General features: G+C 42.6%; 1 protein-coding gene across 4 annotated transcripts in view; it reads left to right on the top strand.

Annotated features, from left to right (window-relative positions):
• mipol1 (mirror-image polydactyly 1) overlaps positions 1 to 22,428 on the top strand; it is a 67,506-nt gene extending 45,078 nt beyond the window's left edge. For all 4 annotated transcript variants that reach the window (XM_015969295.3, XM_015969293.3, XM_015969294.3 and 1 more), the window contains 4 exons: positions 4,829 to 4,882; positions 17,288 to 17,382; positions 17,693 to 17,902; positions 22,212 to 22,428. In XM_015969295.3, coding sequence (XP_015824781.3) covers positions 4,829 to 4,882; positions 17,288 to 17,382; positions 17,693 to 17,902; positions 22,212 to 22,278 — 426 coding nt within the window. In that variant the 3' untranslated portion in view covers positions 22,279 to 22,428. The remainder of the gene's footprint in view (positions 1 to 4,828; positions 4,883 to 17,287; positions 17,383 to 17,692; positions 17,903 to 22,211) is intronic.
• The last annotated feature ends 4,205 nt before the right edge of the window (positions 22,429 to 26,633 follow it).

A 26,633-nucleotide genomic window follows, 5' to 3' on the forward strand; every position in this document is an offset into this window, starting at 1 on the left:
CGTATCATAATGATATCCTTATGTAGACATTCTGGTTGTCAAGAATAGTAACAGAGTAATGGAGAAGTAACTAAAATTCTCAGTATTTGTTTATTGTGGTGCAGGGCTTGTAGGAATCATTCTTTCAACCAGACCTTCGGTGATTTTGTAGTTTCTTCAAACAAAAACTCCCTAACATGTAAAAATCCCAATTTCCCATCCTAATGGCCTGGTATGAAGGCAGAAATGGAGCGTTGTGGGTATTTCATCATTAAACAAGAGACTCAGAGACTGACAGCTGGGATATTTAATGAGTGATCATAATCACGTTCGATGTGATCCAGGTAGTCCTGCAGTCTGGATCTGTCTCCGAGGACCGAACTTAAATCTGGTTGGTAGTTATGTGACGATAATCTTAAGCACAAGATCGTCATCACAAACAGCATGATTGTAGATGGTGGAACAAACTGGTGGTTTAGTTTTTATGTGATGCTTCTAGTTGTTGCCCTGACAGTAAGTTGCCCCAGCCTTCACCGTTCCACCCCGCTGCAGCGGTCACTGCCTCTTTAAGCAGTTCTGCCATCTTTAGGTTGAAGTGTTAAACTCATGTGACGAGGTGATGCAGCACTTGTACATGCACTAGTGAACGTGACAGACCTTCAGATCTTTGCTTCGATGCAGTTGGCCTCACACGTTAACACCCCCCGCCTGCCTCTTAACCCCTGCCTCTTTTAACTCTAAACTCACCAGTGTATCAGCTTCACTTCAGCATCACTGTTAATAACCCCTGCCAGTATCAAAGCTCCACCATCTTTTAACAACCATCCCCTTTACGTTAACACCACCCCTCCATGGTAACACCTTAATCCCACCCTCCTTCCACGGGTGCATCACAGTGAAATATGTTTCAAATGCCGTCATAATCCTCAGAGAAGAAGAAGAAGAGAGAGAGAGCGAGCGAGCACTCCACATTAGAGGATCACCCCCCACCCTCATCGCTTGGCTATCCCTCGTTCCCTCTTCTCATCTCTCAGGGATTATTTCTCTCGGCAGCCGGGGCTTCTGGGAAATATTAGACAGAGGGGGAGGGTTCTTCCTGGGAGCGCCAGCCCATATGCCAGCTGGAGTATTCTGTTTTTATTGAGTTCATATCAGGTAATTACAGGTTATTACAGTTTATTAGACTCACCTGGAGCATCTGACCACCAGTTCAATTCCCCAGAGAAGGATGCTGGTTTGATTCTCTGGTGGTCAGGGTCATTAACAGCTGCCAGGTGGACTCACATCAGGGATTGGAACAAACTTAGATCAACATTACAGCTCAAAAAGCAGCAACATAGAATCAACTCAGAAACGTGAACGTAGAAGAGTAGCTTGTGTTTATCAGCTGCTTTATTAAACATTAAGAACAAACTAAAGCTGTTATCTAATTCACAATATCTAAAGACACCACACACACACACACACACACACACACACACACACACACACACACACACACACACACACACACACACTTAACACACACACACACACACACACACACACACACTTAGACTTGCACACACACACTCACATATGCACACATTCTAACACAGGCATGCATGCACTCTAATACACATACATACATGCACACACACACACACACACACACTTAACACACACAGTCACACACACACATGTGAATGCACACAAACACATGCACACACACATGCATGCTTACACATGCACATACATACACACACAAACACAGACTCACTCATGCACACACACTCATAGACACAGTAACACACATAGAATCACACACACACACACACACACACACACACACACACACACACACACACACACACACACTCAGTTGTAGTAGATCTGCTAAGTTGCTATAAAGTATATAACAATTACACACATACACACATGCACATACACACACTCACATACACACACATGCATACACAAATTCTAACACAGGCATGCATGCACTCTAACACACACACACACACACACATGCAGGCTTACACATCTATGCACACAAACACACACACAGTCACAAACAATCACATGCACACACAAACACATACTCATGCATACACAATCATGGACACAGTAACACACATATTCACTCACACACACACACACACACACACACACACACACACACACACACACACACACACTCAGTTGTAGTAGATCTGCCAAGTTGCTGTACAGTATAAAACCATTACACACACACACACACTAATATATGCAAGCACACAATCACCTGCACACAAATACGTGTACACACCCATCCAAGTATCTCTCATTAGGTCATTGAGGCAACACAGACATCCAGACATTTGTCTTCCCAGTCTCTTCATCTCTTCCTGGGGGGGTTTTAAGGTATTCCAGGCCAGAAGGCATATATAATCCCTCCAGTGATCTTCCATGTGGTGTTCTTCTAGTAGCATGTGCCCCAAAAAGCTCCAAAGATAGAAGGATGTGAGGCATTCTAATCAGATGCTCGAACTCTGCTGACTCCAGTAGCTCTAGTCCAAGCTGCTCCTGGATGACCAGGCTACATTGCCTACCTCTAAGGCTCAGCCAGGACCTCCACCGGAGGAACTCCTCTTTCATCAGGTCGGAGAGCTAACACCATAAGGAGTTGAGGGTTGGGTCGTGGTAATTAACATAGATGAAACGTAGTCTTCCTCACCAGAGACCGCTCTACTGCCTACAGTACAACTGATGAAACCCACATTCATCTGTTTAACTTCACTTGTGAATCACAATCATCAGCCATTGAGAAAACCGAGTTCAGCACCCAGAAAGAAGGTTTAGTCTGGTTTCATCTGGTCCATGTGAGCACCCGCAGGGTTAAGATGGGAAAGGGCAACTGAGTAGAGCCGTGGTGTTTTTAGGTAGCAGAGCAACCATCACGTTTTCAAATCAGTGACTTAAAGTTTTTTTATCTATGAAACAAATAAATGAATAAGAGTGCCCCTCGACCCCCAGGGGCCAGTAATGATTCAGCACATTACGCCCTAAAAGGACAAAAGTAAAGGGCAAATACAGAGAATGTTCAGCAGAGCTGCAAACCACCAAATAGTTTCTGAGCAGTGTCACAGCTGCAGCTCCCCACTCCCCACAGGGATGGATCAGATGCAGAGAGGAGTTTCACCAGTGTGCGATTAATTAATGGGGCTTTAACTTTAGATGTTCCATGTTTTTCTGATTTATGTCTAAGGATTCAAACCTTCTAGTGACATTTTTCATGTTTCTGATCAAAAGTTCTTTAGACTTTCAAAACTTTCCTTCAGGCTTTCATTTCCCATTTATGCCTTTTAATTTTTAGTTTTTAAGATGTTGATTTTTAAACGCACTATATAAATAAATGGAATTGGATTAGATAGTAAATTACAGGCAATAAAAGTCCACATACAGCGGGGAAAATTAGTATTTGAGACATCAGCATTTTTATCAGTAAGGGTCTTTCTAAGTGGGCTATTGACACTAAAGTTTCACCACATGTGAGAAGTATTTCATTCATGCAAAGACATCTAAACATTTAAGTTGTCAATCAGTCAGTCTTTATTTATATAGTGCCTTCCACTGCCTTTGCGGGAGCCCAAGGCACTGAAGACAACATACACTAAAAAACAGAGAGCAATAAAAAATAGATGAAAGCAACATAAAACATGTAAAAGGAGCATAAAAGCAGAAAACCAAGTCACATAAAAGCCAAACAATAAACATGAACCTTTAAACAACTCTTGAAGACCTGCAGCGATGGTGACAGTTTAATATCAAGTGGAAGCTCATTCCAGAGAGAAGGAGCCAAGACCCAGAAAGCCCGATTACCTCTAGACCTATACCAAGCTCCAGGTCAGCAGAGCGTAGAGTTGGTGGTGGGGTATGCCTTTATATTAGCGCTGCCAAATATGGTCGGGCACCACCATAAACAGACCGGAAGACATAGCACAGAATTTAAACTTAGTCCAAAAACCTCCAGAGAGCCAATGTAATGAGGCCAGCACAGGAGTGATGTGTGCCGGCTTCCTCGTCCCTGCCAGAAATCTGGCTACAGTGTTCTGAACCAGCTGTATACGTCTCAGTGCTGCCTGACAGCATGGGCTTGATTTTGGTTAGCCGTCGCAGGTCGAAGAAGCAGGCTTGTACAACCATGTTGATGTGAGCTTCCTATTTGAATTCTGCAACCAGCCTCACCCCCAGGCTGGTGACAGCTGACTTCTGGTAGGGTGAGAGAACATCTAAACTGGGAGCAGAGCTCACACCCACCATAAATTCAGTTATGTGTAATAAAGTGAAAAGACAAAGGGAAAAAGTTTCAAACACATGAATATGTTCATGTGCCAAAAGGCATAGAATGCCAGGAGGTCACCTGAAATCTTTCAGTATTGAGAGAGAAACCCCCGCCCCCATCAGTACTAATTGATATCAGCTGCATCAGTCCTAATCGATGGCCTGTAGGGGTCAGCCGACATATCGGGCTGATGTTTACCGTTTTTTATACATCGGCATTGGCCAATATTTGTCCTTAGTAAAGCTGAAGGAGCTTCATTTCCTACCTTCAACAGAACTTTGAATGCGTTCAGGAGAAGATGTGAGACACTTGAGTCCAGGTGTGCTGTCAAGATGAAAAAGGAGTCCTATCAGGTCCTTTTGGTCTGTGGGACTTCAGAGGCAGCTGAAGACCTCCCTGAATCCTCTAGAACATATCTGTTCTATAATTAACATCAGTATGTAGCAGTAAGACACCCGTCTAAAGAACAACACCCTGCTGTTGAGTGTGAAAATGTTTTCTAGGAACTAGATGATGAATCTGACCTTTGACCCTGTGTGTCTACAGTGTAAGAGAATGGAGGAGGACCTGCTGCAGCAGAGAGACCAATGGGCGAGTCAGGTAAATTCTGTGTAACTACCCCTTATCTGGGCTTTTATTACCACTTGTTTACCCGATGACATGCTTGAATTTTGTCGTTTACGCTCTGGCTTAAAATTTATACTCAAGAGACAAAAAAATCACATATTAAAAGAAATATTCGTGTGTGTGTGTGCGTGTGTGTATTATAACCCTTTGTAGTTTCTGTTCTAACCATGTTGACCACAGCGGACAGTGTTTTCACCAATAAAATAAGTGTTTTTTCTTGTGTGATAGCTTAGTTTTCATCTGTCTACATCTTAATTGTTGCTCAGAGGAATACATTGTTCTCTGTGGTGTGAGCTGAACCAGATTAGGGAAGTTCTTGAAAAGCCAGTGGCATACAGTTTGTCTAAAAGAAGATAACGGTCAACTAAATCATAAGCTTTGGTTGTGCATATTTTCCTGGATGACTGAATCGATTATTTCTGATTATAATCAGTCACTCTTGAGTTTTCCATGTAGGCTGAACATGACAATAGTCTCCGACAGCTATCTCCTGCATTAGCTTCTGATAGAAAACAGACGGTGAAACTCTAGGATTAGAAAAGTCTGACTGATCTACATCACAATGTCACTTAACATTCATGGACTCACCCATCCTGACTCGCAAGGGGGAAGGCTGTTGTTGGTTTAGAGTCTAGTTAACAGTTTAGAGCCTCTTGGTTAGTACAAGTTAAATGTTAGCATTAGGAACTCCACCACACTGTAGAACTCCTTCAGACTTGTGTTATTTGTAGAGATAAAACATCAAAGTTGCTAAGTAAACCAAGTCAGTTGTAGAGTCATGTTGCTGTTAGCCAATCAGAGGCGAGATGTCCAAAAATCTGAAAATAAGACTCCAAATCCTGCTATGTGAAGCTCAGCTCTGGTGTGGCTTACTTCTAGTTCCTGACAGAGGCGCATCGGGGCGTTTTTTTCCAGAGTATAACTTCCAAGGCATTTGTTAGAGACCATTGCAAATGTATTGATTAAACAAGTATTCAAAACTTTTAAAATAAGAACAAAAAATACATATAATAAAACGTAATCTGTCCCAAGCCGTTTGTTTGTGTATGAGTCCACAGCTCATCAGCAAATGTATTAAATTCAGTCTGCAGTACATTTAAATAATACTTGTAGTATATATTTAAAATTATTCATCAAAGAACATTTGATACTTTATTATTTTTTATATAATAATGTATAAGATGCAATTAAAATAGTATTCAAGTAATTTATTTTTATTTTCCCCAAAATTTAGCTTGATTTGTTTATTCACTGACAGATTAGCTGATGATTTTGTTGCATTAATAACTTTTCTGTTGATTCTGTGTTTAAAATTCATTCATTTGAAGGTTGTTTTCTCAGTCTGGCACATTTTCAACAGAATCAGGGAAACTGGTAGAATTAGTTTGTGTAATGTTGCCTGCATCTTATTTCTACTGAAATAGATTAAAATTTGTTATTAATGTATCGCTGAAGCCTATTAATTAGGTGAGGCCCTGGGTGGATTAGAACTGAGAGAGTGTTTTAATTTCACACAGAAACATCAGCAGCTGTCATCAAATTAACGCCAAGCTCCCAGTGAACTGGAGAAAACCAGAGCTGAAACCTCTTAACTGGGTTTTGTATCAGACCTTAGAGTTAAGTTTAAGGGCGGGATTGATCTGTTTTTATCAACATCAATGGCATTGTCGATTCTGTCTCTCAATCCAGTTCCTTATCAATTCCAGAGTAGTTCAAATGGTGGCAACAACTAATTGCACATGGCTTCCTGCATTATAACTGTAGGTTTATTTATGATAAATAATCAGTTGTACCTGGTATCGGTTGGAAAGGTCCTTCCAAATGTTCTCCCTTGTGCTCCTTGAGTCATCATCTTGTTGCTGTAGCTTTTGCAAATTGGGAAAAATCTCACCACAGGTTGGACTTTAGTCGCTGGAGTCTGCTAGTGTGGCGGTGTGTATATAAGGTAAATGATGCTAACATGATAGGCAGTGTTAGCTGATTAGTTTACAGCAGTATTAACAGGAGAGGACGTGTGAACGTCATAGCGACTGCTGTGTTGAAATTCACTAGTCTGGAGCGGGTCAAAACACGTCATTAAAGAGCAAGTCACCCCCTAATCTACTTTTTTGGCTGATAAACTATATAAATGAGTGTCTAATCATGCTGCAGACACGTGTAGTCAATAATTTGGCACATTAGTGCATCTTAGTTAAATTTGTAATTTTCTGCCTAAAACTGTCAGTGTTGCGCCCTCTTCAGGTAAAAACTCTGCACTGCATTTGAATTTAAATCTGCCATTGCTATTGGCTAAGATGTACCCTATGGTGTCAGCTGGTACCATAAGATGTCACAATTCCATTGTGAGCCTGTGTGTGTGAGTGTGTATTTGTTAGCGGCTCCGCATTCTCGGTCTGCCAGGCAACAGCATTTGTTGCTTTTTTGAATGAATGAATGAATTGATTAATTAATTAATGGTTTATTGAACAAGTGAAATCAAAATAAGAAATAGCACAAACTCAAGAAGAAGAAGAATAAGCAGACCTGCCAGTAAAGTTCTATGCCTCCTTCTGTCCTGGCGGAGAATTGCTTTATAACACTGACACACCAACGGAAAGGTTTAACAGGAAAATGTCTCCGTCAGTACACATGTGTGAGTGCAAACTTGCAGATGGAGAAGTACAAGATAGGCTTTAGTGGTGTTGCCTTAAAGTGCATATCGAATGTTCTTTAAAATTGTAGAAAAACATCATCTAAGGCAGGGGTGCCCAATCCTGGTCCTCGAGCATGTTTTAGTTTCAATTCTGCTTCAACACACCTGGTTTCAATCAGCAGGTGATTAACAGGCTTCTACAGAGCCTGATGAGCTGCCGCACAGGTGATTCAACCAGTTAATCAAGTGTGTTGGAGCAGAAAAACCACAAAACCTGCTGGATACTGGCCCTCCAGGACCAGGATTGGGCACCCCTGATCTAAGGTCAAAAAGTTACTTTGGTTATCCATCCAAGTTTTCAGATAACTAGCTGGTGTTTAAAAATACTTAATCCAGGGAAGTGCGCAGACTTCCCTAAAAAACGTGCGGTTTTACTTTCAGACTTCTGGGGATTGTTGCGAAACAATTCCCTACCAGGACAACAGAGGGCGTAGCACTATTCTGAGGTGTCCTGCCACCATTACAGTCCTGTATCCGGTCCACAATAGTGTATTTGCTTTTGTGTTTACATTGTTATAATGTATTTCAGAGACTTTTTTTTAAACACGGACAAATTTGTCCCTCGTTCCTCTTCAACTCTTCATGTGATCGGCACCTGAGAACCCACTTTTCTCATCTTTTCTGTTCATAAATAAAACGCCTGCTGCATATCTTTGAACTCTTTTTCCACGATGCGTTCTTCAATCTGCTCCATGTCTGCCTCTAAATATCTCTTTATTTGTTGAAGTGGCAAAGACGGTGCTGAAGATGAATGAAAACAGGAAGCAGCATCCTGACCAATCACAAGCTTGCGGTCTCCGTCTGTTTCGACGGAAAGTTAAAATTTAGGGCATGTCTCTGTCAGCCTCCACAAGCCCGTCCCAGACGGGCCGACACAAAATGGCGCTGCATGTCTCCGTACCGACGTAGAAGTATAAATTAGGCTTAAGACCTTACCAACGGATGGCCATTAGGGTCAAAAATCCCTGGGATCACAATTTTCGAGTGAGTACATGGCCAGATCGTTCAACCTCCACCAAAATGACAAGCCCATCATACTCTCTTTCATCACTGGCAGCAAGTAAAGAGGTAAATGTTTAAAACAACGTTTATGAATAGCAAAAGTTTTGTAACCTCTTGTTACAAATCAGCAAATGCGTTTTGTCCTCACAGGCTCACATAGTAGAAGTCATCGCATCTAATATGGCGTCGCCCAGAGACTTAGACCCACGCTCATGTATTTGAGACCCGATGTTTTGGGTTATACGTTAGAAAGCTGCCAATATTTTTTAAAAACTGGACATCATTTCATTCATTTTCAACAACATTTTGATGGATATTTCCAGAGATTATTGGTAAAAACTACACACTGTCACTTTAACCTGCTCGGCCTGCTGCTGGTGGTTAGAGGGACTGGTGGCGCCAGTGTTTGGCAGTCTCGCCACAGAACAGCTGTGGCTACATTGTAGCTCATCACCACCTGTGTGTGTGTGCATGGGTGGATGACTGATTGTGTTGTGAAGCACCTTGGGGGGTTGTAGAACCCCAAGAAGGCGCTATACAAATCCAGGCCATTTGCCGTTTATCAGTTCCTGCTGCTGAAAAACATCCCCACAGCAATTTAGTGCCACCACCATGTTTCATTGTAGGAATGGTGCCTGGTTTCCTCCAAATGTGACACTTGGTGGTTTTGAACTTCTACTCATAGATTATGGAGGCCACTGTGCTCCTTAGACCCTTCGACGCAGCAAAAAGCATTACTGCAACCTTTCACAGATCTTTTCCTGGAGATGTCTTTAACCCCCAGAAACCCAACTATAGAAAAAAGCTTCAATTTTTTTCAACCATTGTCGTGTTGTTCTAGGAGACTTGTGCAGTCTAAACCAGTGTTATTTTTTAATTATGACATTTTAGTAACTTTTGGGGGAATGTTGTAAAATTGCACCTGAAAGGTAGCAGATTTGTGTAGCCGTCACTCACACTCTGAACACATGTAACGAACAATTAAAGGTTTATTTGCACTGTACTGCTTATAAAGTTATGTATCTACACAATAACAATATTATAATAGACAAAGTTATTTTTATCATCAATTTAGAACTAAAAGGGAATATCATATTCAAAAAACTCTAAATTAAGACTATGTGCAAATCATGAAGGGAAAAAACACAATGTGCTTATTTATTTATTTGTTGATTGACTCAATTATGGTAGTCCAAAAAGTAGTTATTTTGTTCTGAAAAGAAGAGGCCATCATTGCACTTCCTGCAAAGCCTGTTGGTGTAGCCTTTAGCACGGTGTCGGCTCCGTTTTCTATCAGGTTTGATGGGAAAATGTCCAGTCATGTCCTTGCAAACTTGATTTGGAGGGTGTGCTTTTGACTTTTTGGGAGCCGTGAAACGCCCATCATCGGCAAAATGCTTATTGTGGGAAGTCAAGGGGCTCCCCCTTGATGAAACTGGGCTTGAAGATGGTGGTCCTCGCATTGGCACTGATACAGCCATGCTGATCAGTATAAGAGAAGATGCCAGCTGGGCTAGCTATGCCAACACAAAAGACTCACATGTTCCTAAAATTCCACACATTCCAGAGATCCTCTAGCTTGGCAAGCCAGACCGACTAAATATGTTATTTATTCTGGCAACGCTCCATTGGCGGCTCTTGGTTGTGGGGTGGGTTCTACCATTGACTTTCAAGCAATCTCCACCTTAATGAATATCGTGACATACTCACTGCAACGGATGTCTGTAAACGAGGCAGTCCACTGTTGAAGATGCATCCTTTTTTCTAAGTAAAGGACTCAAATACATCTATCTGCTCCTGATTCTAATAAAGCCCAAGTCCAAGTAGCCCAAAATTGATGTAAAAGTCGTTTCAAACGAGCTTTTGCCATCTTGTTCCACTCTGTTGCATCATGCCGCCCACCAGACGAATAGAGGGCCTGATTAGCCCACAAAGCAGATAGAGCACTGTGATTGGTCCACAAAGTAGACAGAGCGAGCTATGGGTTTGAAACCCTGTAGAGAGCCGTTATTGGCCAGCCAGAATGCTGCTAGGGGCTGCAGAGGTTCCAACGAAGCATTCCTTGACCAAACGTTGCAAGGCTAGCTCACTTGTCTAGAGACAAGCTTTATCAGGTAGACGTATTGTTCACTTTGTCATGCAATGAACACCTGATTGGTACCGTATTTTCCGGACTATAAGTTGCACTTTTTTTTCATAGTCTGGCTGGTCCTGCGACTTATACTCCGGAGTGACTTGTATACCAATTTATGTATACCGCGCTGCTGTGGACCGGCTCCGGACCAGGTTTCAGCTCCTCTGCTCCGCCATCACCGGCTGGTGACTGTGGCGCGCTGCTGCGGGCCGAGTGGCTCCTACCCAGGAATGAGCTCCCCTGTCCTGCTGGGAGGGTTTCAAACAGCGCAATCACCTGCTGCAGTCTGTGGCGGGGTGCTGCGGGCCGGCTCTGGCCCAGAAATGAGCTCTCCCCGTCGGCTGGGAGGGTTTGAAACACCGCAATCCTCTGCTGGAGACCGTGGTGCGCTACTGCGCCCTGGTTGTTTATTCTGTTATTGTTACCGGTACTTGTGTTGCAATGTGAAATGCTTGGTCTCAGATTTTGTAATAAAATTTCCCCCCCAAAATGTGACTTATATATGTTTTTTTCTTCTTCATTATACATTTTATGGCTGGTGCGACTTATACTCCGGAGCGACTTTTGCTCCGGAAAATACGGTTTCTAGAGTCAGATTTACCATCAAAGACCAGCAGCTGGCTGTGGCCTCTAGATAATAGAGGCCACAGCCTACAGCACGGAGTTAGGTCTGTTTTACTGAGTTTTTGTATAACCAAAAGGTTTAGTCATTAACTTCAAAATGCTAAATAAAGAAATGCTCTCCCACACACAAACATTATAGCACTTAAGGGACTGTTCCATAGACTGGCTGCACGCTGAGATATGGATGTAAACAAACAGCAGCGTTTGCTGCTACAATGCTCAGAAGTGTGTGTTGCACTTTTGTAAAGGGCTGTGTTGCTTTGTTGAATCTAGAGTCTGGTTGTTTGTGGTAACGTATGAAGATGTTGTACCAAGGCCTTGAGGGAACGCTGTCTTGTCATTCATTTTTCCACATGAATAAAGCTGGTGATGGCAAGAAAGTAACAGTGAATTTTTTAACTGTGTGTGTGTGTGTGTGTGTGTGTGTGTGTGTGGTGTGTGTGAGTGATCAGGCTCTCCTCCACCCCTGGGGGTTTAGCCCCCTATCTTCTAGTCTTGGAGACGGCCCTGGTCCTGTAGGTCTTGTTTTGGTAAAATCTTGTTCTGCTTTCAGTCGGAGAACCAGTCTTATGAGGACTGTGTGTGACATGGGAGACGGTCCAGACCTGGTTCTGAGATCTAAATGGAAACATATCTTTATTAGTTTTCATTTCCATGTTTTGATCCTGCACTTCTCCCTCCTCCCTGATGCCCTTTCCTCCTCTGTTCATCTCAGTGCTTCATGTTAAAGGTCAAAGAACCTTCCCCTTTCTCACCTCCTGTCTCACCCCTCTCTGCCCTCCGACAGCTCTAAGTCCACCTCCTGTCTTGTTCCTCTCCTTTTATCAGTCCTCCTATCCCACTCCCTCTAATGGCCCACCTCATGTTGATGATGGCGGTGTTATTATCTCCTCTCCTCCTTTGTTGACCTTCACTCTTTATGTTAAAGGTCAGCTCAGTGTCATCCTGCCTGCTGATCACCTCATTTAAAAATTATTTTAATTAATAAGTCGGCCGGCTCTTTTGAAGCGTGTCCTCCGGCCCGGTTGGAGAAGACACACATTGGCTCTGTGGGTTTGGTTCCTCTTTTGATGTCTCACTTTAAACTCCCACTTTCAGCATTTTAATTAGAACAGAGAAGGAAGAAGATGAGCAGGTCAGGGTCGGGTCCATAATCCCTCCTCCGGTCCTCCTGCAATCCTCTTCCAGATCCTGCCAGAACACTTTGATTAGTTCAACTTGTACAGCAGAACCAGGACGCAACAGAACCTTTCATATTAGCGAGAGCTGTGTGTGTGTTCGTGTGTGTGCGCGCGCGCGTGTGTGTGTGTGTGTGTGTGTGTGTGTGTGTGTGTGCATGTGTGTGTGTGTGTGTGTGTGTGTGTGTGTGTGTGTGTGTGTGTGTGTGTGTGTGTGTGTGTGTGTGTGTGTGTGTGTGTGTGTGAGATTTGTCTGATCTACTTCTATTTCTGGGTCTAAATTTCTTAATTTTGATAAAGCACATTTAATCTAACCAATGTTGACAAAATCAATTAAACCAACAAAAAAAAAAATCAGCTGACATAATTTAAAGGAGTCATCACCTGTTACTACCGTGGATGTCTACATCATATTATATAGTCTAATAAGCCATACAAATAATTTGTATTGGCAAAAATAAATAAAAAATGCTTTTCTGACCCTTTTTTGTAAAGGACATGTTTTCTCGTGAGAGCATACGCGGTTTTTAAGCTGTGCCGGATGGATGTCATAATAATGCAAAAGAGGGGCGCGTTGATTGGTGGAAGGCAGCAGGATGTTGACACCGTAGTATCTCTCCAAAATAACGTCCCTGTGATGGACAACGTCCCGGCGTGCATTCACAGTAGAGTATTCAGACGAGCCTCTGACTGAAGCTGTGTTTCTCAGTCTCTCACTGCTGTGAGGAGGCACACACACACACACACACACACACACACACACACAGCAAAGCAGGATGCAAAATCAGAGTCAGAGTCTCCAAAAGCAAGACTGCTCAGGCCACTTTTGTTTAATAATGGAGACACCGCGGACTTCTCCGCACTCTTTTGTTCTGCCCACGTGTTCGGAGATGTGCTCATGACATCACAGTCCACAGACCAGCCATGTTCTCAACCATGTCTGCATTCCTAAGGCAATGTGGAAACAACTGTGGCCAGGGTGGTGCAAACGGAGTGGAGTTTAGCCAATGCTAGTGTGTAAGTGGCAATAATTCCTCCACCAATTTCCAGATCTTTCTGGGGTCTCCTCCCAGTGGGATTTGCTTAGAGGCATCCTAATTAGATGCCTGAGCGCTCACAGCTGACTTCGTTTGATGCAAAGAAGCGGTGTTCAACTCCAAGCTCCTATCCATGAGTCTACCTCCCTACAGAGGAAGCTCATTTTGGGTGCGTGCGTCTGGAATTTCGGTCAACACAGAAAGTGTGTATGAGTTTGAAATCACAACACACTGTTGTTAAGATCTGTGCAGAAGAGATTTCATATAGCGCCTCTCATGATATAAATCACAAGGTGCTTCACAAGAGCAAAATGAAAAAATGATTGAAAAACATAACAGAAATGGGGAAAAAAAGGAAATTTTATGTGTAAAAAATGTGAAGAAAAAAATGAAAAATTAATTATTAGTAATTGTGGGATTCCAAATAAGAAATATTTGGTAGAAGCAGCTGCATCAAAAGAAAGTAATGACGAAGAATCAGCAAAAGGTCACACCAAAGCCGGAACAGGTGAGTTTTCAGCTGCTTTTTAAAAGAGACCACTGAGTCCACTGATGTCAGCCTCAGGGGCAGAGAGGTCCAGAGTCTGGGGGACCCAATAACGTGTCAAGGTAACAGGTGGAACCGGTTTGAGTCTGTAATCTACCAATTCTTTAGCAGGTTAAAACGTTCCACTAAATCTCGTGTCAACAGACTAAAGGATCTGCTTTTAGGGTCACTTAAGAAGAACACCCAAGGGATTTGAATGAATCAGTCCCATAAGAAACGAAACACTTTAGTTAATTTAAGTGGGTAGATAGGTGTGGAACTCGTGTTAGAACGTATCTGTGGAACAATCACAGTGACTTTGAAACTGTTTTTAAGAAAGAAAGAAAACATTTTTGTATATCATGAGGTTCTTCACAAGAACGAAAATTTTAAAAGTAAAAAAGATTTTTAAAAATGTTTTTTAAAAGGAGATCACTGAGTCCACTGATCTCAGGCTCAAGGGGAGAGAGTTCCAGAGTCTGGGGGCCACAGCAGCAAATGATCTTTGGTCTTTAGCCTGGTGCTACACAACCAGTAGGCTTTGATCACTGGACCTCAGGGACCTGCTGGGGGTGTAGGGACTAAGAAGATCACCAATGTAAGATGGTGCTTGTCCATGTAAGGCCCTATAGAACCAGAACCAGGATCTTGAAATGAACCCTGAAGTTGACTGGCAGCCAGTGAAGCTGGAGGAGAAGCGGGGTGATGTGGGTGTGTTTGGAGGACTTGGTCAGAAGCCGAGCACAGGTGTTCTGAACCACCTGTAGACGGTTCAGGGAGGTTCTGCTCAGACACGTGAAAAGAGAGTTACAGTAGTCTAAGCGTGAGGAGATGAAGGTGTGGAGAACAGTCTCAAGTTCAGAGCGGGACAGAATGGGACTCAGCTTAGCAATGTTCCTGAGATGGAAGAAGGAAGAGCGAACAAGAGAACTGGCATGAGAATCCAGGGTGAGAGCTGGGTCAAAGGTCACACCAAGATTCCTGACGGAAGGTTTGGTGTGAGAAGCAAGCTGACCAAGAGAGTCTCTGACTTTGGGAACCAGCTTGTCTGGGGCACAGATGAGGATCTCAGTCTTATCCTCATTCAGCTGAAGAAAGTTCCCAGCCATCCAGGTTTTGATAGAGACTAAGATAAAGGTGGTTGGAGAAAGGAGCTCAAGATGTGCTGAAGAGGAAGCAGATAGAGGCCCCAGCACAGAACCTTGTGGGACACCATGGGTAAGAGAGGAGGTGGAGGACCTAAACTTGGAGACGGCCACAGAGAAGGACCACTCAGACAGATAAGAGGAGAACCACTCCAGAGCAGATCCTGATAGGCCTACCCAGTCTCTAAGCCTCTCCAGTAGCAGGTGATGGTCAACAGTGTCAAAGGCTGCAGTCAGGTCCAGCAGGACCAGAACAGAACATTCCCCTGCATCACTGTGAGTCAGAAGGTCATTACAGACCCTAAGAAGAGCTGTTTCAGTAGAATGAGCTCTACGAAAACCTGACTGGAAGCTATCATAGATGTTATGTTCATCAAGAGCAGCTGTGAGTTGTCTAGCCACAACCTTTTCCAAGATCTTGGAGATGATGACAAGGTACCACAGAAATGAGACCCATATTGATCATTTGTTGGAATCTAATAGTTAAAAAGATGTACCAGGATCCACTGATGACCTCTTTCTTGTTGGATTTAATAGAAAAAGTAGTAATGCAACAGATACTGGTAACTACGGTAATGACTTATTTTTAGAATGATCTAAATCATTCCACATCATAAATTTATATTCTTATTGAAAAGTTAAAAGATGCCTAGACTGGTTTAAGATCCGTTTGTTTGGAAGATTGCAGTTTGTTTTTGTTTATGATTGCAAATCATCATGTAAAGAAATCAGTTACAGTGTCCCGCAGGGCTCTGTTTTACAGTGGGTACAGAAAGTATTCAGACCCTCGTTAGTTTATCACTCTTTGTTATTTTGCAGCCATTTGCTAAAATCAATTAAATTCATTTTTTGTCATTAATGTACATGCAGCACCCCATATTGGCAGAAAAACACATATTTTTTTATTTATTTTTTTGCACATACAAACCCAAAGGAACTTGTGAATATCATGAGTGATGAGCTTCGTAAAACAGATATCTGGTTCTGATCTTCTTCTCAATATCAAAAGAGAAATTTTATTGTTTTTCGTGAGCAAATTTGTCTTAAAATAAACACAGATCGTTACTAGGGAAAGTCCATGACGTTTCTGGGGATTATCATTAATGAATTCACTCATTTTAAATGCCACATTGATGATTTCACAAAAAAGAATCCAAAGATTCATCTTTATTTGTTAAATTGCAACACCTTCTTTCAATCTCTGCATTTCTTCCACTTTATTAAGCATAGTTTGAACCTTATCTAGTGTATTGTACACTTATATAGTGTAACACACTCCCTGCCTAACAAATCTAATAACCCTTCAAAAGAAAGTGATTTGCACTTTATCGTGGCCTCATTATAATTCTCCTACTAAACCACTTTTTCATCAGTTCAGTCTCCCCAGGCTTTTAGATGATAATTATCTCCAGGTTGCCTCAGTAATGTACCAGGTTGTCAATAAATGCAACTTTAAACTGTCTTAACACAAATTTTCTCCCTGCACACAAAACAAAAATGTCATTTCTGTTTAAAAAGACAAAGGTGAAAGTGTGCAAGCTTTATCAGTGTGAGTAAAGCACCACAGGTTTAAAATGAGCTAGATGTGGAGATGAAAACACACGCCGTCCTTGAGTTTAGGAAAAATCTGAAAATGCTTCTGTCATTAATCAATCAGCTATCTTCTTTTTAATTGTTTTCAACAAATTTAAACTTTTTTAATCAAGTTTTTTTAAGTCATTGAAACTTAAAAGCTGGAATTTTTGTTTGTGTTTGATTTATTACACACTTTTTAAAAAGAAGACTCTAAGTTAGGCCCGTTTGTTATAAGTTTAAGCAACTTCCATAGTGTGACCTTTGATAGCCATCTATTTGTGTGTGTGTGTGTGTGTGTGTGTGTGTGTGTGTGTGTGTGTGCGTGTGCGTGTGCGTGTGTGAATGAAGAATAAATGAAATAAGTTTGATTTTTAAACTTTTGACAATCAGTGAAGCGTTTATTCCCACTGCTGTCTTGATTCGGATCCAGACTTCAGCCTGAGACTGATGAGTGTTTCTGATCAGGAGGAGCTGCTGATGCTGCGGAGGGAGAGAGATGCAGCTCTGGAGGACAAACGACAGCTGGAGGCTGAGCTGCAGGCGCTTCAGGTCCATCACAGGTCAGTGAGCTGCAGCAGACCTTCACACAGCTAACAACAGAACCTCTAGGCTGTGGACACCAGATTCAGTGGAACGCGTTAACCTGCTGAAGATCTGGCAGATTAGACTCAAACCGGTTCTACCTGTTACCTTGACATGCTATTGGTCTTAGAGAGATTGACTCGCTGTAACTTCTCATTTACAAACTAAAACAGAAGAACCCAAATCCATTCAATCATTTCTATTTTCTGTCCACATTTAAAAAATGAAAAGAAACAACAAAACCTAAAATGTTCTGGTCTTTTTTCTCCTCCCTCCTCCACCTCTCAGCTCCCAGAGCTTTGCTGCATCCTTCCAGTCCCTGCTGCCTTCTAATCCTGATTCTCCACTGGAGTGCTCTACATCTCAGAAGACTCCAAGCCTTCAGGTCCAGACTCTCCTGGTCCAGCTGCAGCAGGTTTCCAGGGAGAAGCAGAGCATTGAGGAGAAACTTCAACGCAAACAAGAGGCGGAGCAAGAAGCCAGCGAGAAAGTCCGCAGGTCAGGTTTTAACTCACCTAACAGGATGTAGTTCTGCAGTATTTAGTTTCATGTGACTAGATTAGTCCTTTACTCTGTTTCATCCTGAAGAAGGGACAGAGTCCTACTGACTCATGAGACCACATGTGCCCATGGCTGGATCACAGGGTGATTATAATCCCCTCAGATTAACAGGAAACAATTAAACAGGAAGCTGCAGATTGATTTTAGGCTCTAATGTGTGTTAGAGCCTCTATGCTGTACCAGAAAAGTCCTCGGAATGATGAATTTATGATTTGTGTGACTTGTACGCCACATTTTCTGTGTTATTGCTTTATCTGGGTTCTGGACAAGCAAGGGTGACCCAAAAGAGACCCTCTGATGGAGTAAGGGGGCAGCTTTTGGGTTTTTAACCAAGTCTGGTTTGGCTGGAGTCCCCAAACAGAGTCAGACATGATCATGTCACACGTACACACACACACACACACACACACTTGCAGCTAAAAGACTGGGCTGCCTGTGAGTGCTTTGGGATGGTAGAGAGGTCATAACAGCTTTTCACGTCAGATTCTCCAGATGTTTAAAAGAGCACGTGGAAAAGCTGCTAGACTTAAAACCAGATCCACTCAGTTAACACACACCCTGCATCATCAGCTCTTTGTGAAAGAAAGAGTCCAGTTCTTAAAACGCTTTATGATTTTACTTTTTTTGCCTTAGAATGTTTTAGTTAAACGGATCTGAGGAATTTTCTCCCTTTTTTGGCTCCTCCATCGGCCATCTTTACTATGTTGCCTCCTAATAATAAATTATTTTCAGAAGAAGAATTGAACTCTGGACACTTGTTCCTAGGGTTAGTACGTAGTCACCTGTGAGTGTAGTTCCATCATGTGCCAAAGGGGAGGACCAGCAGGCAGCCTAATCAGAACCCCCTCAGCTGACTCTTTTCTACGAGGAGCAGCAGCTCCCTAGTCTGCAAACAGCTGGACAGCGCTAGGACCAATCAGAGCAATGAACATCACGACATATTCATAGCTACAGAAATCAGTCAAGGAAGCAGTCCAAGGAGCAAAGTCTAAATAGTCCAAAGCTGTTTCAGACTAGTGCCATTCCTGAGCAGACGCCATCTTTGTAGTTTTTCTCCGACTAGGAGGCAGCATAATCAGAACCCCCTCAGCTGACTCCTTTCCACGAGGAGCAGCAGCTCCCTCTTGATGATGGAGCTCATCTCCTTATCTAAGGCTGAGCCCAGCCTCCCTACACAGGAAGATCACTTGGATCCAGAATCTCTTTCTTTTAGTTCTGGTTCTCATGACCAGTGAAGGGTTGGAGCAAAGACGGACCAACCAGCTCCTTCTTCATCACTCATCACTACTGATCTGTCCAGCTTTACTCCGCCTTACCATTGCTCAGGAACAAGACCCCAGAACTCCTCCACTTGAGACAGAGGCTCACTCCCAACCTGGAGGGAACCAGTGGTGTTTCAGGTCATTTCTCTCCGTGTTGCTTCTGATTTAGAGAATATGGCGGCTTCTAATTAAAGGAAGTGGGTATCTGCTCCTAATGCTTTTGTGGTTGAACCATGGTGATCAGTCTGGGGCCCTAGGACAAATGAGCTGGGGTCAAAGGTCACAGAGTGACAAGAGCAGCACTCTGATCAGGTGATTTTTTTTAACTCACCTGTTTGTTTTCACATTTTAACAATATATGCTACCCTGGCAAACCATCCCATAAATGTGAGTACGCCACGACTCATAGACAGATCTCCATCGTGGGCCGGAGTCTACGGTTGTCTTTCAAACTGTCTCCTCACGCCAATGGACAACGAACAACATGACAAACTCACTATTACGGATGTCAATCCGCCATACGCCATTGTAGAGTGCCCGCCCTGGGACTGGGAGATCAGGGTTCAAATCCCGGTCAGGTCATACCAAGACCTTAAAAAAAATGGGACCCAATGCCTTCCTGCATGACTCTCAGCTTTAAGGGGTTGGGTTGGGCGGTTAAACCACCAAATAGTTCCCGAGCGCGGCTGTGTCTGCGGCTCCCCCAGGGGATGGGTCAAATGCAGAGAACATATTTCGCACACACATCAGTGTGTGTGACGACTAGTGGGACTATCTGCTCTTGAGTGAAAGAAAAGCCCAAGTCTAAATAGTCCAAAATTCATGCTGTGTGTGTGTGTGTGTGTGTGTGTGTCAAACTAGCCATCACCATCTTGTTCCGCTCCATCACCTCATCCCGCCCATCAGACAAATAGAGCGCTGTGATTGGCTTATCGCAAAACTGCTCAGGCCATTGGTAGACTTGCTGTGGATGTGTGGCTTGACCAACATGCAGAGCAAATTCACTTTGCTTCTGCGACTGTCCGTCTAGATTTCTAGGCCAGGTGAATGCATGACTGGTGTGTGAACCTGACCAAACTCAGGACTATTAAACAGCAGCAACTAGGGACTCTCCAGGTCTTCACAGACCCATTAGCACATGAGATGAAGAAGATTTAGAGATCAGTGAGCATCTCCACAGCCCAGATGATCCAGAAGAACTAAGCCTTCAGACTTTTTACTCAAAGCACAAAGGTCCGATTCTGAAAATCTTCCCTGTTTCTCGTCTCATCAGCATGAAGATGAAGAGATGAGATTCATGATGAAAACAGCTTAAGTCTTCCGTCTGCATCCCGTGCTGTCCTCCTGGGCTCAGACCTGGGGCTTTCTTCTATAATTTGGCTGCCAGCGGGGATGGAGGATGGGAGTTGGGGGGGGGGGGGGGTCGCCTTCCAAGTTTCTGGGCCGTGAGGAGAAATGTTTGCTCTCTGATGGGAGGGACTGACTTAAATCTGCTGCTTATTACAGATGGGAAGTTTAATTTGAATTGGAAAGGCAGAAAGAGGTCATCCACCGATCTCTCTCACACACACACACACACACACACACACACACTACCTCGTGTCACCTTTCTCTCTTTTCACTTTACCTGGATCTTCTCAAGTTCTTCATATTTTTCTGAAAACTCCAGATATTTTATAACCATTTCAGCTGCTGGTTCTGTCAGAACCTGAACCCGACCTATCTGACCCTCCTGCTCCTCTCCACAGACACCAGAAACAGACCCGCTCCAGCACTCTTGTTATTATTGTTTGGGATTGTTATTATTGATTGTTTTATTTATTTATTTATTTATTTAGGAAGAGGGGCAATACATATTAATGAACATTTCAATAAATGTAAATATGCCAGATCATAGCCTTGGGCTAATTTCCATCTGCAGACCCTCCGGCAGGTTGATGTTAGACACAAAGTAGTGTAAACATACAGAGATAATATTTACAAGTCATGTGACAGAGACAAAAACAGTCATCCCATTATACTAACACAAACAAATGTCAAAGAAAGTGGACACAGAGAACAACATAGACAGCAATAACGGAAACACATCAATTGTATTGCACAAACCCCGATACTGCATATGCCCTGACTGTCGTGAGATTACATTCACCCATTACACTAGCAGTTGTTTCCCTTTTAATACTGTACCAAATCTTTTCCCGGACAAATAAAAAATATAAGTATTAGACATGATCACATGTTTGTGTGTCCCTCAGCCGCTGTTTTAAGCGACTCTTAAAGATGTTTAGACTGGTACTTTCCCTCACAGATAGTGGAAGACTATTCCAGAAGGTCACTCCCTGGTATGACAGAGCAGTCTGAAAAGGTAGTCCGCCTGAATGTCAGTTCACAGTCACCTCTAGCAGTGGCTCGAGTCAGTCGAGACCCGACAACACTGCTAGACTTTTGTTTAATAAAATCACTCATTGGTGGTGGCGCCAGACCATGTATAACTTTATATATTAAACAGGCTGATTTAAATAATTTAAAATTAGTAAAATTTAAAAACTTGTATTTATCTAAAATTTGACAGTGGTGATATGAGAGAGGTTTTTTATCTAATATTTTCAATGCTCTTTTGTAGCATACTTCAATTGGCCCAATAGCAGCCGAGCTCGTATAGGACCAACTGGTAATACAATATTCAATATGAGCCAGTATCATAGAATGCAGGAATGTAATCGCTGCTGTGTCTGTTAATGACGTACGGATATATCTAAAGTTCCGTATATTAACATTAACAGTTTTTCACTACTTTACTAATATGTTTTTGTTTTGATATTTAGCTGAAATTTCCCTAATTCAGCTTTTTGATTTTTATTTTTCAGAATAAAAGTTTTAATTCATACGTACATGTGGACTTCTGAGTGGGGGAGGACAGATGTCAGCAGATGTAATCTGTCTCTGGTTGTTTAACCCTAGTGTTGAACGCTCTCTGGTTCCAGGTTGGAGCGTCTGGTGGAGGTGCTGAGGAAGAAAGTTGGAACAGGAAGCCTTCGTGTTGTCATCTGATCCATCAGTCCTGTTTTTCTGAATGAAATTGTTTTTTGATATTTTTCTTTAAAAAAATATCTGCAACTTTTGCTAAATGTGTCATAAATGTAATGAAATTCTGTAACTGTCCTGATGAACCTGTTAGAATAAAAGGTTTTTAACTTGCAAGCACCTTCATTTTTTAAAGTGTGCATGTGTGTGTGGGGGGGGGGGGGGGGCTGTGGAATATTTCTATTACTTTGTAGAATTAGAAAAAAAGTTTGTCTACATTAGTGGTTCTACCCTCTTTTGGGTTGGGTAGAGCCTTTTCTTTTCAGATAATGAAAGGAAAAGGCTCTACCTCTAACCAACCCAAACATGAAGCTGAGAGATGAAGCAGCCATGGTCTGTTTCAGGAACCAGAGTTGGAACACCCAGGATGTGAAGCTGTATTCACCTGGCTCAAAGCCCCTCCTACTCACCTGGCCAATGTGGTTTGGTCGGGCTGGATGGCGTGAGTTCGGTCTGGAACGAGTGGTGACTTCTCCGGAATGCGGAACTCCCTGAGTCTGTGGGCGGTGCTTAATACGCGCAGGAAAGCCCGCTCCAAAGGCGGACATGAGCTGTGTTGCTTTTGGAGGCTCTGAACCACATTATTTTATTAATTTGCCGTGTGTGTCCTCATAATCTTGTGCCACACACACCGCTTTCTCCCCTGAGCAGCTGTCTGCTCGCTAGGGCAAGAGCTCTGATGCGGAGAACAGGCGCGGGCTCACACACACACACACACACAACGGCAGCTCCGCGCTACAGACAGAAGTTTACTCAACACAGCATCCAGCATGAAAATGAATCGCACATGCGGGATGTTTTCCGACTCCTTTCTGTCCCGCCCACATTGTTGCAACCATTACCGAAGCTAGAATAGCTGCTAAACACACAACCGGCATTTCCAGTTGATAACTATGGAAGTGAACAAAAGTACTAGTGTTTATGATGGGATGGAACAGATTTCCCAGCATGCCACACTCTAAGAAATGTTGAAAAAAAAATGAATATTTACCAAGTTAAAGTGACAATAATGAAACCAATATAATATACTGTATCTAATATATATGTTAGTCGGGTATAGTTTTCATGTTTGCAGTGAGGAATAAGAACCATGACTGGGAAAGTTAAGGGGGTTTAAACAGTGCTCTTTGGTGAATGAACAGACAGCTGACAGCACATTAGATGGTAAATGACCTGTTTTTATTTAGTGCCTCCTTAAGGCTGTCCAACCCTCCAGGGTGCTTCACAACACAACCACTCATTCATACACTGGTGGTGATGAGACACAATGAAGCCACAGATGCCCTGCACTGACGGAAGCGAGACTGGCTCCACCGGCCCCTCCAACTACCACCAGCAGGCAAGGAGGGTTAAGTGTCTTGCTCAAGGACACAACCGCAGCGTTCTCTGGCAGAAGCCGGGATTGAACCTGCAACCTTCTAGTTACTGGATAACCTGCTCTACCCCCTAAACTCCTGGATGTCAGGACCCTCGACTGTTTGCAAATACCCACAATTACGTAACCTTTTTAGCATTCCTTCGTTTTTGTAATTTGCACAATTTTTGTTGTATGTGCACATGATGATTATTGTATTTGCACATTTTATGTTGTTGTACGTGCACACAATGATTTTCATAATTCTTTAATTTTACATCTGAAAAGCGTGCATATTCAGCTTTTGGAACATTTGAGTATCATTTTTTATTTTTAAGTATTTTTGTGTTTTGTTTACTTCTATTTTTACTCTAATTTTTGTTATTCTCTGTTTTATGCCTTGAAGTGAGAAGGTTGCAGGTTTGAATCCCGTTTGAAGCCAGTCTGGATCAGCTGTTTGGGCTCCTGCAGGTTTAGACTGAAAACACTTGGGGTGACTGCTGATATTTGGGGCATCACTAAAACTAAAAACCTGTTACAGAATTTCAGTTAAATGCTTGTTTGATGAAAAACAGCAGTTTAAGAGCTGCGCTTTCCTATTTTATTATTATTTTTAGTTCAACTGCTCTTTGAAGTCAAACTCCGGTGTGGGGGTGCATTGGAGTAGAATATAGTCTTAATTATCGGGGTTAATTAGGACCTGACTTTTTCCCATGAGTCCAGTTTTGGTCTCATTTCATGATGGTTTGTCCCACTTTCACTCTTCTGTCTTCCTAATTGAAGATCAGTTTGCTTTTCAGTTCCTGTGTTGATTTAAGGTTTGACTCTCTTGTTTAAAACAGAAAAGCTACTCGGTTTAATTTTAAAGGATCATTGTGACAAATCAGAGGAAGCCACTCTGACTTCCTGCTCACTAAAAACTTCAAATGAAAATTTGACTTTGACAACTTTCAACAGCTCGGCTCAGCTGTCACTTTAAAACAAGTAGAGGGTGTTTTAGTCTGTTCGGAGTCAAAGCCACACGACAGGAACAGATTTATGAAAAATTACATTTCAGCTGCCGAGAAAAAGGTCAAAGGTCAGACAACAGGAGGAGGATCTTGTGGGTTTGATTCAGATTGAGTCATCAGCTGAAGAACGCAATTCTCAGGTGTTTCTGGTGCTTTTATATTTTTATTTGGTTAAAATAAAATATGATAATATTGCTGTGCAAACAGATGAATGTGATCACAGAAACACGATGGAAATGTTCCAGAGCGTCTTGCTGTGATTCTTAAAGCAGCAGCTTCCTGAAGGTTTTAAACAAAACACATAAAATTCACACACACACTCACACAAACACGGCTCTGAATACTAAATCTGTTTAAACAGGAGGTGGATGACCTGATTGGCTGTTCTCCTTTTGGAAGACACACACACAGATGTGTGCTTTCCAGCTCAGTGAAATCCCTCATTAGCAGACTTCATCTGGCACCAAAAACTCAAAACCCTTATATGGTCACAATCTAATAAACGGGTGTTTATTTTTTAAATGTTTTTAACCACTCACCCCTCGGAACAATATAGTCTACAATTAACCTAACATGTTTTGGTCTGTGGGAGACAACCATGCATCTAACTGCACACAGAAAGGCTGCAGCAAGAACTGAACCTCCGACTGCACCACCATGCAAACCAAATGTTTTCAATTACTCTCACTTCTCTTTCGGTGCATCTGTAAGACATTCACACATTTAATGTATTTTTGCATATGGCACACTATAGTGCCCCCGATCAGAGTCTTACTCCACCCACACTTCCTGTTTGAAAAATGCTACTAAAGGAGGTGTCATCTGGCAGACCAAGAGAGAGGTGCTGAGGCAGTGACTGACAGCGTTCCCGCTCATTCCTCACATCCCATGTGCTCTTGGAATGTCTCCATCAGAGAAGCGAGCAGTTAATAAGCACTTGCACACACACACACACACACAGACACACCGCTCAGTCGGAGGAGCAAGCAGAGAAACCGCAGCATGCTGTGGGATTTTCTACCTTGTTCACTAGAAAGAAGAGAGAAGGACTTTTCTTTTTAAAGGGACAAGCAGCTCTGAGTCGTATCGTTTTGTATCGGTTCATGAGTGACCAAGGCAGCCAGAGGCGTGGCCGAGACTCAGCTCTAGTGCAGAGCATAGCCGTCAGAAACACTGGCTACCGTAGATAATACCAGCTCAGCCAATAGCGATGGCTTCTGTAGCTGATTCAAATTCAAATGTAGAGCAGACTTATAAGCAGAAGAGTGTGCTACACTAGCTATGTTTACATGGGTACACGTAATCAGAATGAATGCCCTATCAGATCAAAAATTCTTTGTGTAAACATGTCAGTCGGAATATTCTGATCCGATTTGCCCGAAAGGAATTTAATTTCATTTCGACTGATGGGGTGGTTTTGTCCAGTCATCATACCGATTGACGTCCATGTACACATCCGTTCAGATTGTTGGAGTAAAATAATACCCACTGTGCATGTGCATGTACATAGTATTAGCCAGCGAACCTCCCCGCCGTCATTTGGATGGCAAGACTTAAAAAATGACTGTCGAGCAGTGGCTTTTTAATTTGATGGCAAGGCGTCCCTTTTCAGTAATCTCTAATCCAGAACGTGCATTTTGTGGAAGTAAAAAAAAAAAGTCTGATTATTGCAGATTCATTGCGGGGTTTGCTGCACGGATTCCCTTTTCTGTGAACTTTGAACACAGCAGCTGTTTCTGCAGGAGGTGGATGGAGATGTGCTTGTAAAGAAGATAGGGTAACATCAGTTAAACAGACCTGGTTTGGGTTTGAGGAGGCTGGTGCTGGGTAGAAAAACATCCTGAGTTAAATACACAACAGTAGAGGCCTATCTGTGTTAATAACGCAGATGACCTGAGATGTGGGTCATTTATTAACACATGATGAAGACAGGCTTCCAAACTGCATAAACCTGCAGT

Source organism: Nothobranchius furzeri, chromosome 18 (genome assembly GCF_043380555.1).
Source record: "Nothobranchius furzeri strain GRZ-AD chromosome 18, NfurGRZ-RIMD1, whole genome shotgun sequence".
NCBI classification, from domain to species: Eukaryota; Metazoa; Chordata; class Actinopteri; order Cyprinodontiformes; family Nothobranchiidae; genus Nothobranchius; species Nothobranchius furzeri.